Source organism: Pezoporus occidentalis, unplaced genomic scaffold, assembly GCF_034315485.1.
Source record: "Pezoporus occidentalis ecotype Australia unplaced genomic scaffold, CSIRO_AGI_Poc_V1 ctg33, whole genome shotgun sequence".
In the NCBI taxonomy this organism is placed as follows: domain Eukaryota; kingdom Metazoa; phylum Chordata; class Aves; order Psittaciformes; family Psittacidae; genus Pezoporus; species Pezoporus occidentalis.
Window position 1 is genome coordinate 5,334,444 of NW_026915268.1, and position 13,276 is coordinate 5,347,719.

The following is a 13,276-nucleotide window of genomic DNA, read 5'->3' on the forward strand; positions in this document are numbered from 1 at the left end:
CAAGCAGTTTTCCTGCCTCTGTAGAAATGCTGTCCACTTGAGCTGTGTTTGGAGGCTGCAAGACACCCTGGTGAGATAGAGGAATTTCTGTGCTAACATTTTAAACGTCTCTCTTTCCAGGCCTACTTAGTCATTGAGAGTTTGCAGGTGGCAAAGTTCAGGGCAGAAGTTGTTCACTTCTGCTCCCCGCCCAGGGGTTTTTAAAGCACACAACCTCCAATTTTACTGAATCTTGTCTAAATAAGCTTATTCACCATCATGGAAGCAACTGCCAAAATATTTTTCGTGTCTCTCATGGTGAATTATGTATAAAACATCTGCAAGAGGCCAAGTCTGATTCCCCACTGCTTAATCCTGTTTTCTTAGATCTACAAATGGGTGCGAATGGCTCCGTGTCAGAATGACAGTATTTTACACTCATTTTTCACGTGGGTAAATGATGACTGGCCACTGGGTAGTGCTGGCTTGGGCTGGTAATATGGTACTGATAACGTCCACTTTGTCCTCAGATGTTTTATTTTTCATAGAATCACAGATGCAGGGATTTATTAAGCTTGTTTTTAGGTTGGGCAAAATCTCTAGGGCCTGCCTTGGTATTTATTCTGGTCTTAGGTCAGCTAAACTGTCAAACAATTTTTATATGCATGGACTGATAAAAGACCTCAAATTAGCAAATTTTCATAAGAGCTTCTCCCAGGATGTGGTGAGTAGAGTTAGTTTATAGGGACTGTGTCTGGAAGCTTTGTCATCCTTTAGGAACCTGGCAGTCCTCTCCAGGTTTCCTGTAGCCCCTTCAGGCACTGGAGCTGCTCTGAGGTCTCCCCTTCAGGAGCCTTCTCTTCTCCAGGCTGACCCAGCCCAGCTCTCTCAGCCTGGCTCCAGAGCAGAGCTGCTCCAGCCCTCACAGCATCTCTGTGGCCTCCTCTGCACTCACTCCAACAGCTCCACATCCCTCTTGTGCTGTTGCCCCAGAGCTGGATCAGGACTGCAGGGGAGGTCTCCCCAGAACACAGTACAGGGGGAGAATCCCCTCCCTTGACTGCTGCTCATGCTCTGGGGGTGCAGCCCAGCATGTGGAGGGGTTCTGGGCTCAAGCACACACTGAAGCTGGGTCATGGGGAGCTCTTCATCAACCAGCACCTGAAGTCCTTCTCCTCAGGGTGTAACGGTGTAACACGTTTAAATAGCAGAGGCTTCACTAGAGTGCATGTGGTATTTTATTACTGTAATATCCTGGCCTGTGCACCCTACGGGGTTAACTGCTGCAGCAGTGTGTCATGCCTGCACATCTGTCCTGGGCTGGGTGCTCAGGCTGGTGTGGTTGGCACCACTGTGGAGATTTCTGCATGTCTTGGCCTCGTGTCGTGCAGACGTGCCCAGTGAGCGCTGAGGGGATAGCTCAGCATCCTGGCAATGGGACAGGATGGTGGTTTGCAGATGGGAGAGCCTGAAAGCATCTCCCAGAGACTGAAGCTCTTATCGGTAGTGCAGAGGTGAAACCCAGAGAGGGGTGCTCCTCAGAGGGGAACGGTAGCCCTTGTTTCTCTGTTAAAAGTGCTGTGATCCTGCACTTGTCTCCATCACATCGATGGATGTGCTCCATGGAGAGATTGCAGGTAGTCAGGGCAAGAAGATAGCCCTGCACAGGGCTGGGGAGGAGGGGAGCTTAGGACTGTGTCCAAAGCTGTGTTCCCAGCATGTCCAACCATGCAGCTGGTGGCAGGGGCGGGAAGCTGAAGCAAAGTAGGGGTCTTTATCAGCACTCGAGACTTCCGATGTGTGTGAAGTCCTTTGTGTGAAAGTATTTGCAGGATCAGGTTGCTGCAGTGTGAGTGCCTTTGAGGTCTTTGCTGCATTATAGATTTTCTTCTGATGTCTCCCATGCAAATATTTAACCTGTCTGGTTCCTGAGAGCTACTAAGACTGTTACATGGGTGGCAGGTTGTCTTTGCAGTCATTCCTTTGTTCACACAGAGCCCTTGGTCCTGTTTCCCTTCCCAACCCAAAATCTGGCAAGAATTACAGTGAGACTTGGCACTTGGTGTATATTGAAGTGTTGATGCTCTGAGGGACTCATGCACTCTAAATGATGCCTTTTCCCTCACTGCATCATCTGACTGAGCAAAAGATATGATGTTTAATGGAAAATCTCATTTAGGGAAACAGCACTCTGGGGTACGACTGGGTGTGCTGCTCCCGGTGCTGTCCCCCTGCTCCAACACCTGGTTGTTCCCTTGCTTGTGCAAAGTGGTGCCTTAAAAAAGTAAATATCTGGAGCCTGGATCTTGGAGCTGCTCTCAGTCCTCCTCCCCTCAACCATCCCTTTTAATAATTTGACATACATATCCTATGCTCGCTGAAGACAGACTGGATGAGCTAATTGCAGTGGTATGTGGGTCAGAGCTCTGCCCTCCTGAGCACCAGCCTTATTGATTTTGGTGGTTACTCCTGATTGGCACCTGAATAATTGAGAAGGCAATCGGGTTGTATGAGTTATAACTGTCTAAAATGGTACAGTTTGGAGGAATATACAAGTATGCAAACAGAACTGGAGGATGCAGCCTGCCTTCCCTCACTCGTTCATAGCCTGTGGGCTTTATGAGACCCTCCAGACTTTACCTAATTTTGAAGTTATTGCCTTGTCATTACGTCAGGAATGGGAAGTGGAGACAGGGTCATTCTCTCCTATGTTGTGGTCACGTAAGGGACTCACATGGTTTTGGTAGGGGGTAGGCTGTGTTTGAACAGGTTTCAACTATTTTAAGAACCCTTGGCCATGCTGGGGTTCAGTCTTACCAGAGAGTAAACTTTACTCTCCCATCAGGTACAGTGTATGCTGTGAGCTATGGAAATGTGCTTGTCTGGGTTCATAGCACCACAGTCACTAAACTGGAAAGCCTTCCTCCATCACAGGTCCCAGCCTTGGGGTATCTGTACATCCTCTTTCTTCATTAATTGGAAATGGTTTTAAGGGCTGAGAGTGGCTTCCACAACTTCATAATTGCATCAAAGGCAACAAAATCTTGTTCTTCTCTAAGCACCCTTGACCCAGGAAATCTGTGATCTCTGACCTGCTGCAAGATGCCAGTGGGCAGCGTAAGCGGAGGCACTTTATTTCTGTAAAAAATGTTTATTTTGTAAAAAAATGAATGGTGAATAGACTGAAAGTACCCAGTCCTTCTGCACCTTCCTTGTTTTCCCCTTTATCTCTTTATTTATCTGAAACTGGCTGGTGCTAAGGATTTTGTGATAGGTACATGTAAACCTTGCTCTTCTTAGGTGCCCTCTTTCTCTTTTCTTTGCCCGTGCTTTTCTGGCTCCCGTCCTCCCACTCCCAGGATATATTTGAAAGATAATTTGGCATATTTTCTGCCACCTTCACATATCTCCCTGACTTCATGTTTTCTTAGCTGGAAGATAGCTTTTCAGCATATATATGTAATCCTTTTCACCTAGACTTGTGAGGAATTCCAGTCTCTTCCAGTGGGAGTTTTCAGGAAGGTTTAGGTTAAATGGGCCAATAAGGCAAAAGCATGTAGCAGAAGATCTCACCCTCTAAAGACATCTTTTCTCTTTTGCTCTTTCTTTCCCCCTTTGGAAAATATATCAGAATATCTAGCTGTCAAAGAATTTAAACAATAATACCTGATCTGAAGGCTGGAGTGCAGGGCTGTTGAAAATAAAGATTGTAATCTCTCTGATGTATCCAGGGACTAATGGAGCTGGGAGTCAGGTGTCTGGAGCAGCAGACTGCTGTGGGGACACTGGCCTGGCTTGGTGGGACCTATTTTACCTGAGTCTCAATGGAAATTCCCTTTGATTTTCCCTAATGCTTTAGTTGTGGCTGTAGAATACCATAGAGACCAGACATCAAGCCAAGTTTATGTGAACTTAACTCCTGTTGGTGGTGACTGAGCTTTTCCCTTACCATGTGTGAGTGCGGTGGGAGACCTCAGCGGCCCCTTCTGCTGGGCCAGCTTCCATTCCCCAGGACCTCCTGCAGCAGTGTTCAGGGCTGGGGTTCACCTGACTAGATGTGCTGCCCGAGGTCTGGCTCCTGAGGGCATTTAGGGAGATGCCTGTTGTAAAAAGGAGAAATCAGCTGTAAGCGATGACTTAGGCTGGAAGCCAACTGGGTTCTGAACCTCACCCTAAAGCCACACTGATCTATCTTGTAGGAAAGAAGGTCAAGGATCCCTAGAAATAAGAACACATTGCCAGCATCTTTAGACTCAGATTTTTCAGAAGCAGGTCCCTACGGGTGCCCTTAGCCTGTATTTTGGCAACCAGGGTCACAGCGGGGAGCAGACAGTGTCAGCTGAACCTCCTTCCTCTGCTTCCCACTCCTAGGCGTTGGGTGCAGGATGACTCCCAGGGCTCGCAAAGCCCCCTCAGGGTACTGGGGAATGTGTTTACAGGGGTGGATGTCACCCTGGATGCTGGCCCATCCGCTCCTGCTTGGTCCATGCTGTTCATTAGCGCAGGAGGGATCTCAGCGCTGGTGTAACCTCTGCAGCTCGCAGGAAAGGTGACTTCCATTTAGTTTTAAATTATGACATTATTTTTATTAGCTCTTTAAACTTTATTTAAATTCTTTATTTAAAAACAAGGGGGAGGAAGGTATCATATTTTAATTAGTAGCGGTGCCAAAGGAGACCTAGATTAATTATTTGAAATCACTCCATCCAGATGGTTTTAATTTTCACAGCAGGGAACCGGCATCTTTTTAAGGTGATATTTTTCAAATTAAAATCAGCTTGGATATTACTCACACTGGCTACAGAGGGAGAGGGTTTGTCCGTCTGAGCGCAGGCTGCCATGGGGACCTGCCTTGGAGAGATGCAGGGTACTGACTGTCCATCACAGCTCAAGGCTCTCACTTTGGAGCGTTTGATCAATGTTAGCTCCTGCTTGGGCTGGCCACAACCCGTACCTAATGTGCAGCATTATGCTTGGCAGCTTTAGTCACAGCACTGAGACTGGAATGGACAAGGAATGCCTTGCAGCCTGCTGGGGAACTTGCTGTGTCCTCTTCTTGCTTGTGCAAGCTGTGGAGCCCTCACCAGACCCCTTTGGTGGGGGGCTCGGGGTCCATTTGCTGCCTGGCTGGATTCAACCCTGTAGATCTGTGGGTGACTCCTTGGTGCTGTGGGTGGTGGCCGTGGTTCCTGGGCCAATCTCTGGGACCTCTTCCCCTGTGTGCAGGCTGCTGCTCTTCCCCTCTGAGGCTGACCATTAGCCCTTTGCTTGCATGTGGGGAAGACCTTTCACAGTCACCTCTTTAAAGATTGTCAAGGGCAGGCTGGAGAGGGCTTGGAGCAAGCTGCTCTAGTGGAAGGTGTCCCTGCCTATGGTAGGGGTTTGGAGCTGGATGAGCTTTGAGGTCCCTTCCAACCCAAATCAATCTAGGATTCTGTACCTTTGCCTATTCCCTTGCCTATTAATGCTGTGTTGCATCTGAGCAGCCTCACAGGACTTCTTGGAGCAGTCAGCATTCACCAAGTTATATACCAATATTGGTCAGTCTCCCCTTGAAGACCTGTCTTTGGCCTTGTGCCATCCTTCCCCATCCTGGCTTGGCTTATCTTGATATCCTTAAAATATATTTCTGGTTCAGATGGCTCTTCCTCACTTAAGTGGTTGCTGGTTCAGTTCCCCCTTGGCAGGTGTGGAGAGAAAAGCCTGCAGCACCCAGTTGTCACCTGCAAGCTGCTTTCTGTCACAGACACCCCAAAACCATGGTACAATTCTGAAAGACTTAGATAAATTTCCATATTTATGCTTGATTGCAAGTAATGTTCTGCTGTAATAAAGGCGTTATCCCATCTGCTGTCAGAAACAAGCTTTAAATATATCCCCCTCGATTACGGGTTTAACAAATACATCTAAGTAAATGTAAGTAGCTAGTAACTGGAAAACCCTGAACTTGCCTATATGACTGAGCTGCAAAGGGAAAACTCTGTTTAGGGCCCTTGTGAGTTAAAGGTTTGTGATATTTGCACTGCTGCAGAAGCCAGAAGCTGACTTTACAAGTGGGAAAAATATTAATGTGTTTAAATGAAACAAACTCCTATTTCTATCCCCATGGTAAATCCTTACAGTGAACGTATTTGCTCTTAGAGAGTTTTGAAGTTTGAAATATGAATGCCGAAAAGAATGTGACTTTTTGCAGCACAGATCAAACATTCTCCAGAGTTTGGCAAAGGCTCTGTTTCTATGGTACAGCTCAGGTCTTACAAGCGTGAGTATTTCCAGAGCAGGACCGTGGATTTGTGCTTGCTGACACTTACACATTCTTGCATTGTGTTTCGACCATGTCTCCTTTCTCTCCCTCCATATCGGAGGTGGATCTGAACCAAAATGTCCAGTCTGCCTATTCCTTCCTCTCCAGGGAAATTCCTGGAATCCGAACCTTGAGCATGACTGGAATGTGTGTTTAGATCAGAGGTGGAATAAAACACTGAATTTGGCCGTGTCCAGATTTTTGAGATGATGATGGCATGGTGCATACACATCTGGGTGGCAGCTTGGCACCTCTGCAAATACAGTTGTGTCAGGGCAGGTGGTTTATGAAGATGCAGCAGAGATCTGTCCTCTACCATGGCTCCTGGCAGTGCTGCAAACCAGCTCTGGCCTCAATAACCATGTGAGGCACTGTGAGATTGTCCATATTTCTCCTAGCTAGAGAAGGAGTCATGGACCTGGACTGCCAGAAGGCAGTTGGTGACCTCTGGGGAACGTGGCTAGACACACAGAGGATGTCTGCAGGGCAGGTGTTCATCAGACAGAACAAGCAGCACTGAATTTCTCCCCTGCTAGCTGTAGTGGTGACCTTCAGGAGATCACTGTGATGTTTTGTGCCACGAGTGTGTGGCTGGACCACTTCTGTGCAGTGTTTGAGGGCTGCTGGCTGTGGGGAAAGGGTTTTTATTCTTGTCATGCTAACCTCTTTTCTTCATGAGGATAAAATCTGTGTTCTTACCCTCTGAAAACCCTCCTGTAGTATGAAGGAGAACGCTAGCACTGAGCTTTGTGTTGCTGATGGGGAAGTGGGGTTGGTGTAGATAGATGGAGCACACATGTGTATGTGCACACTCTGTGCTAACTGGCATTTAACCCAGAGCATCCATACAGGGGTCAGTGAAGATATGCTGTGTCTGCACCTCTGCCTGAGCCTGGAGCTCAGCCCTGGGTGGTTCCTTGGGTTGGTCACTTGCAGAGCATCCCAGTGTAGTGTGGTTCAAGTGGAGGTAATGGGACAATGTGCTGATGGGCTTTGCATGCTCTGACTTAATTGGACCACATTGGTAAATGCTTTTCTTTCTCTTCTTCCTTTACAAGCCCAGCTTCTAGTGGAAACAGACACTTTTGGCAGTCAAGTCCGGATCAAAGGGAAGGAGACAGACTTCTACCTTTGCATGAACAGGAAAGGCAAGCTAGTGGGGAAGGTAAGTGTTTCCTATTAATTCATTTGTAACATGAGTGTTACCTTTAGCAGCCTCCTCAAGGCTGTAATGATGTGTCCGAGCTTTGCCTGTCAGCCTCAAATGAGAAGCAGGACGGAGGGGATGTGGGGTTTGAGAGGCAGCCCATGCTCTTCTGTAGCCCCCCCCCCCCATAATATTTTGCTCTGCAGCCAGCCCTGGGATTCCCCTTTGGATACGGATGCGTTTGTGCTTTGCCATTGTGTTGACGTGAGATGTCATCTTGGCATCCCACTGTTGTGGCTGCCTCCACGGTAACTTCATTACTTGAACCTTCTTTGGAGGGGAATTCAAAAGAAAAGGACAAGCAGAGGGCTGTGCAGGGAGGTCAGCACCAGGGAGGTAGGCACATAAGGCTCCTTCCAGTGGTGAGCCAAGGGATGCTGTGGCAGGGCTCTTACTGGAATCCAAACATCACACTGGGGCTGGGCCTCACGGTTCTAGCATTACAGGAACATTTTATTACTTTGGATCCCTGCACTGTGGAAGCATGCAACAAATTACAGCTATTCACCCATCTAGCTTAACTCCTTTGCTGAAGTCATTCTTTTTTGTCTATTAACTTGGTTTTGTAACTTAGGCAGCTCTTCTGTATTGGTGAACCTAGGAGCTTGCTAACCAGGCAGGAGCTTGCTCAAAGCTAAACTATCACCAGAAAGTACATGTAAAATAGAAGATCTCAAAGGCCCCTCTCCTCCACTGCCTGCACTTTACACCCCAGGAATTAAAATCTGGCATCTCTGTGGCTGTTAAAAGGGGAAGCTGAGTTTTGTTTTGAGTCAATGCAGTGAAAGCCGCGCTCCCTAACAGAAACCAGAAACCAGGTTGCTCTGATGAAGCAGTATTTACTTCTGTGGTCCTGAGAGTGACACCTGCGGGACAAGTGCCTTCCTCTCCTGTCCCTGTGTGTGGTGTGGATGCTCCTAAGCCTGGATCTCTCACAGCAGCCACTGGCTGAGGCAGCCAGCTCCTGCCTGCTGCAGAGCTGCTTGGCAAAGTAGGCAGCATCCAGGATGCTGCTTCAGATTGGTAGGGACTTAGGAATTGATGCTGCGGGAGGGCTGGGCTGAAGCAGTCGGTTCTCTCTGCTTCCTGCTCTTCTGTGGTGCAATTAGGCTCTGGATGAGACACTGTTGTTTGACCTTGGACAGGGAAACTTCATTTTTAACCGGATTTAGCCCTCTCAGGACACACGTGGGTGCTTTTAAAGATTGCACTGAACACAAACCTTGCCTTTTGATTTTGATTTCTTTTTGTGCTTTAGTTTTCCACCCTTTAAATGTGCTAATAGAGTTTTGCCCTGAAACATTATAAGGACAATTTTGTTAACGTTTATGAGGTGCTGATACCACAGTAATGGAGACCTTAGAAGCATTCAAACTAGGCATGGTAAAATGAGAATGAAATCTTACCTTTTTTTTCAATTGACCTTAGCCCAGGATGGATCAGCAGTGGTGCACCGTGCAACCCACATCCTTTTCTGGTCTAATCCGAGCGTCCAGGAGCATCTTGGCAAAGTCAGAGGCTGTTTTCCAAAACGTATGGTATATTTTGGCAAGATTCATCCCTTGATTGGGCCCACTGGGCGCCAAGGCAGGACAGTTCTTTAGCTTGTCACCTTTCGTGCAGCATCGAGGTGCTGTGGTTTGTCTTCTTGATGTGCTTTTCATAAGGTTAAGCTGGCAAATGGGTTGTTGTTAAAAGCATAACTAAACCTGTGCTTGTCAGTACGAGCCTTCCCACCCCAGACTGCTGACAAGTTCACAAACCAGCCGACCTGAGCAGGAGGGGGTACGGAGCATGGCGTTTGAAAGGAAAATGTTCCAGACGCGTTGCCCGTATTAACAGCTTCTCATGAGCAAAAGGAGAAAATAATAGCATGGCTTCTTGATACCAAGGAGTGTGGTTTTAATTAGTATCATAGTTTCAGCTCTTTTTGTGGCAAGAGTCTGAGGGAATGCTTTTTAGCTCGAATGCTCGAAACATCCAGTAAACCCCAAGGAAAACGTTAGATAAAAGTTATGCCTGGGCTTATACAAATATTTAAGTTCAGTCTTGGGGTGGAGGGGAATGAGACCCATAAACTGATTGCTTCATGGTCACCCTGGTATGTTCATTTGGCAAGAGAGGAGCCATGGGACCAACCCGGGTCTTTTTCTCTGCTCATTTCCTATTGCCTTACACTGCACAATCCCTAACAATACCAGCATATGCCATCTGGCTTTGTCCTCCTCCTCAGTCAGCAGTTTTGGACAGCCCCCCCCCCCCCCCCCCTTGAAAACCTGCTTTGAATTTAGTCCTTTTTGTTTCCCATAATCACCTACAAAGGGTACTGCAGGCCGGAGCAGGTTGTTGTTCTCAGCTGGAGTGGGTGATGAATACAAGAGCTGCAGAGATGGGGCTTGCTCCCCACTTCAGAGCCGGTTGTGCTGCGGGCAAACAGACTAACCCACAGGCTGAGAAGAGCAGCCTTGTGTCTTTTCATTCATTTATCAGAAATTGCACCATGACAGTGTTTCTGAGTGGGAGCCATCTGATGGAGCTTTCTCAGGAGCCCCAAACCTGGTGTTTTCTCCCTTGCTTAGTTGCTACTGCATGTGTGTTTGTGACCAATGGGGACCAAAGGAGTTGTTGTGGGTTTCTAACCCAAATAACGTTTCTAACTTTATTTATTGTCATAGCATGCAACTGCGAGGTCACTGATGCTCTATGTGCTGCTTATGAAAACTGGAGACAGGGCAAGTGTACAAGTGTTTTCTGTTAAACATGACCAGCACCAGGAGAAAACAAATGTGATTGTGTTTTTCCATTGATCCTTGGTGTTATGTTGAGGAAGGCCCAAGAAATGTTTCATTTCATGTTTTTTTTTCTTTTTGACCATATATATATATATATATATATATATTTTGCCTGTGGGTTTCTGGTGCCTCTATGTAGAAATCGCAGGTCCTAAGTTTTATGATTTTGCTGAAGTTTTTTGTGGACCACTGAACTTTATCATAGTGTCATAGAATAGTTTGGGTTGGAAGAGACCTTTAAATATGATGTAGTTCAACCCCTCTGCAGTGAGCAGGGACACCTTCCACTAGATCAGGTTGCTCAAAGCCCCTTTCAAGTTGGGCTTGAGTGTTTCCAGGGATGGGGCATCTACGACTGTTCTGGGCAACCTGTGCCAGTGTTTCACCACCCTCATTGTAAAAAATTTCTTCCTTATGTCTAGTCTAAATCTCTTTCAGTTTGAAACCATCCCCCTTTGTCCTATCACAGTGGGCTCTGCTAAAAGGTTTACTTCCATCTTTCTTGGAAGCCCCCTTTTGGTGCTGAAAGGCTGATCTAAGGTCTCCCCAGAGACTTCTCTTCTCCGGGCTTTATGGTGGAGTTATATTACAAGGAGAGAGATTAAAATATGAAAACTCAGAACAGAAATGTTAGGTGCTTTACTTGAAAACCTTTACAATTATTATTCCTGTGTATTTATCTCAGGCTCCTTACAGCCATGGGGGAGAAGGGGACTGAGAGGTTCAGCTCCTCTTCCACAGAGAGGAGCAATGTGACTTGTCCACTTGTGACAAGGCACAACATGCCTGGCCACCTGGAACTCAAGAACTCAAGAACAGGGATGCTGTAGAGATTCCCTTCCCTACCCTGTCCCAGCCCCCTGGTCAGGAGAGCATTTGCAAGTGGTCAGAGATATCTCTGAGGCTTAAATGGATCTGTTGGCTCCATTACAGGGTGATCAAAGCTCCTCCCTTTCCCAGTGCTGGGGCTGGTGGCTGAGACATGGTGGTCAGAGCATCTAATCCCAGGCACTGTCACCAGGGAATTCTGATGGTTCTGTACCAGCCACCCGTGGGATCACGAAGTCTGGTTGACACTAGGAGACTATAAAGGGAGAGAGTAGGCCTGTTTTTCTGGACTGGCCAAGGGGCAGAGGAGAATGGACCTTGGCTTCCTCCAGAGCTACAAAGTGGGAGGAAAGGGTGCTTATTGCAGACTGTGGCAAGGGAGACATCGGGTTTGAGAGCAAGGTATAGAAGTAGGGAATGCCAGTAATGACTGGAAGGAATCCAGGAGATTGGAGAAGAATGGGGAAAAAAACTAAGCACATCTTTGATCCAGAAGTTTCTTCCAAAGATGCTCTGAGTAATCCCACTAATGTTCTTCCATGGCATTAAGTAGATTAAGTCTTTTCCAGATTCAGCAGCAATATTGTTCCCTATTGGTTTCATTTTGAGAATAGTTCTGTTAGTGCATTAAATCACTCCTTGAAGTCTTCTAAGGAAGGAGATGCAGGTGGCGGATGCTGGAGCCGTTGTCTCGGGGTGGGATGGGACTCAGCATGCAGGTGGGGTTGGTAGAGCATGGTGGCTGTCAGTTGTGTGCTGTGCCCCTATGTGATGCTGCTCCATGTATTATGGCTGTAATCTTGATGCTGTGAGCCTGTAGGAAGCTCCCACACCACTGTAAATGGGGTGAATCCTCCTGAGATAGGATGTGGCTAAGGAGATTGCAGAAATAGGGGCAGAGTTAGAAAAGTGATAGACAGGATGGGGTCTATGACAGGTATCATCCCTGCCAGCTCTACAGAAGGTGAGAGCAGTAAAGTCGTATCCCAAGAAGTCCCAGTTCATTACCTCAGTTCAGCTCTTTCTATGAATTCAGGCCTGAGAGTGCACAATACTATAAAATGGGTGATTTCCCACCAAATCCACATGCTGGCTTTCATCATCTCTCTGGGTTTTCTTTCATAAATCCTCAGTGACCTGGCATATACACATTCAGAAAATCATTATATACACGTTATTCTTGAACAAGCATCATATAGGTGCATTATTTTTGGAAAAAGCAATTTAATGAGTTTGGGTTTATTCCTCCATTCTCCATGCTTAATGTGAACAGTGCGGAAAAGCTGTTTGGTGAAAGGTAGGAACCCCCCCGGCCAGTCAGGGTGGCTGCACACTGCTTCAGATCGATGCCAGGTATGTGGGGTGCTTTCTGGGGACAGCTTTGCTGATGTAGCACAAAGCACAGACAAGCAGTGCTGAGCTTCTGCCCTCAAGCACAGTCCAGCCTATGAAGAAAAGCTGTGCCAGCCAAAGCGTGGCTGTGCCAAGGGCTGCAGTGGCATGGCTCTGCTGACCAGCGCTGCCTCCGCCCAGCACCAGCACCAGCACCATGCTGACACCGCTTACAGCAGAGACCTGCCCCTCAGATGTAAGATTTTTGTCTGCTGTGATAACTGTTTTCCAAGCCAATATATTTCTGAATGTTACCAGAAAGTTGCTAATACCATATGGCAAGGCTCTCTGTATTTTTGCAGGACAACAAACAAATTGTTGCTAGATGCCAGACTGCTCTGGCAGAGCTTTATCACTGATGCCTGCCAGCAGGACCCTTTAGGGGATAGTAATAATTTGGGGTTGTTTACATTACAGCTTTAAAATAGGGGTTTTCTTGAAGCATGTGTGTGTTTAGTCAGGAAAGTTGGCTAAAAAACCTCTGACAGCATCAAAAAGTGAAGGCACTCACTATGGCCAATGCATAGGATACCTCTGGCTCTACAGAAGGTTGTTATGTCACAGGAGCTCCATGTGGTTCAGTGGGAGCCATGCTTTGTAAGACAAGGAGATTTACCTGAGTAGGAGACACAAGGTTGGTTCCCCAAAGCCTTATCCGTGCACCTGGACCAGCTTTTTCATCAGTTGACCTTCGCTCAAGGCTGAGGTTGAGCTTCCTTGAGAAGCTACCTTTGAAACACTGGTGGAGGGAAACCAGTGCCTTGCTGTAAGGTC

At 47.2% G+C, this 13,276-nt stretch overlaps 1 protein-coding gene across 1 annotated transcript in view; it reads left to right on the plus strand.

Annotated features, from left to right (window-relative positions):
* Positions 1–13,276, plus strand: part of FGF18 (fibroblast growth factor 18) — a 70,901-nt gene that overhangs the window by 45,252 nt on the left and 12,373 nt on the right. The window contains exon 4 of the mRNA XM_062629244.1: positions 7,342–7,448. Coding sequence (XP_062485228.1) covers positions 7,342–7,448 — 107 coding nt within the window. The remainder of the gene's footprint in view (positions 1–7,341; positions 7,449–13,276) is intronic.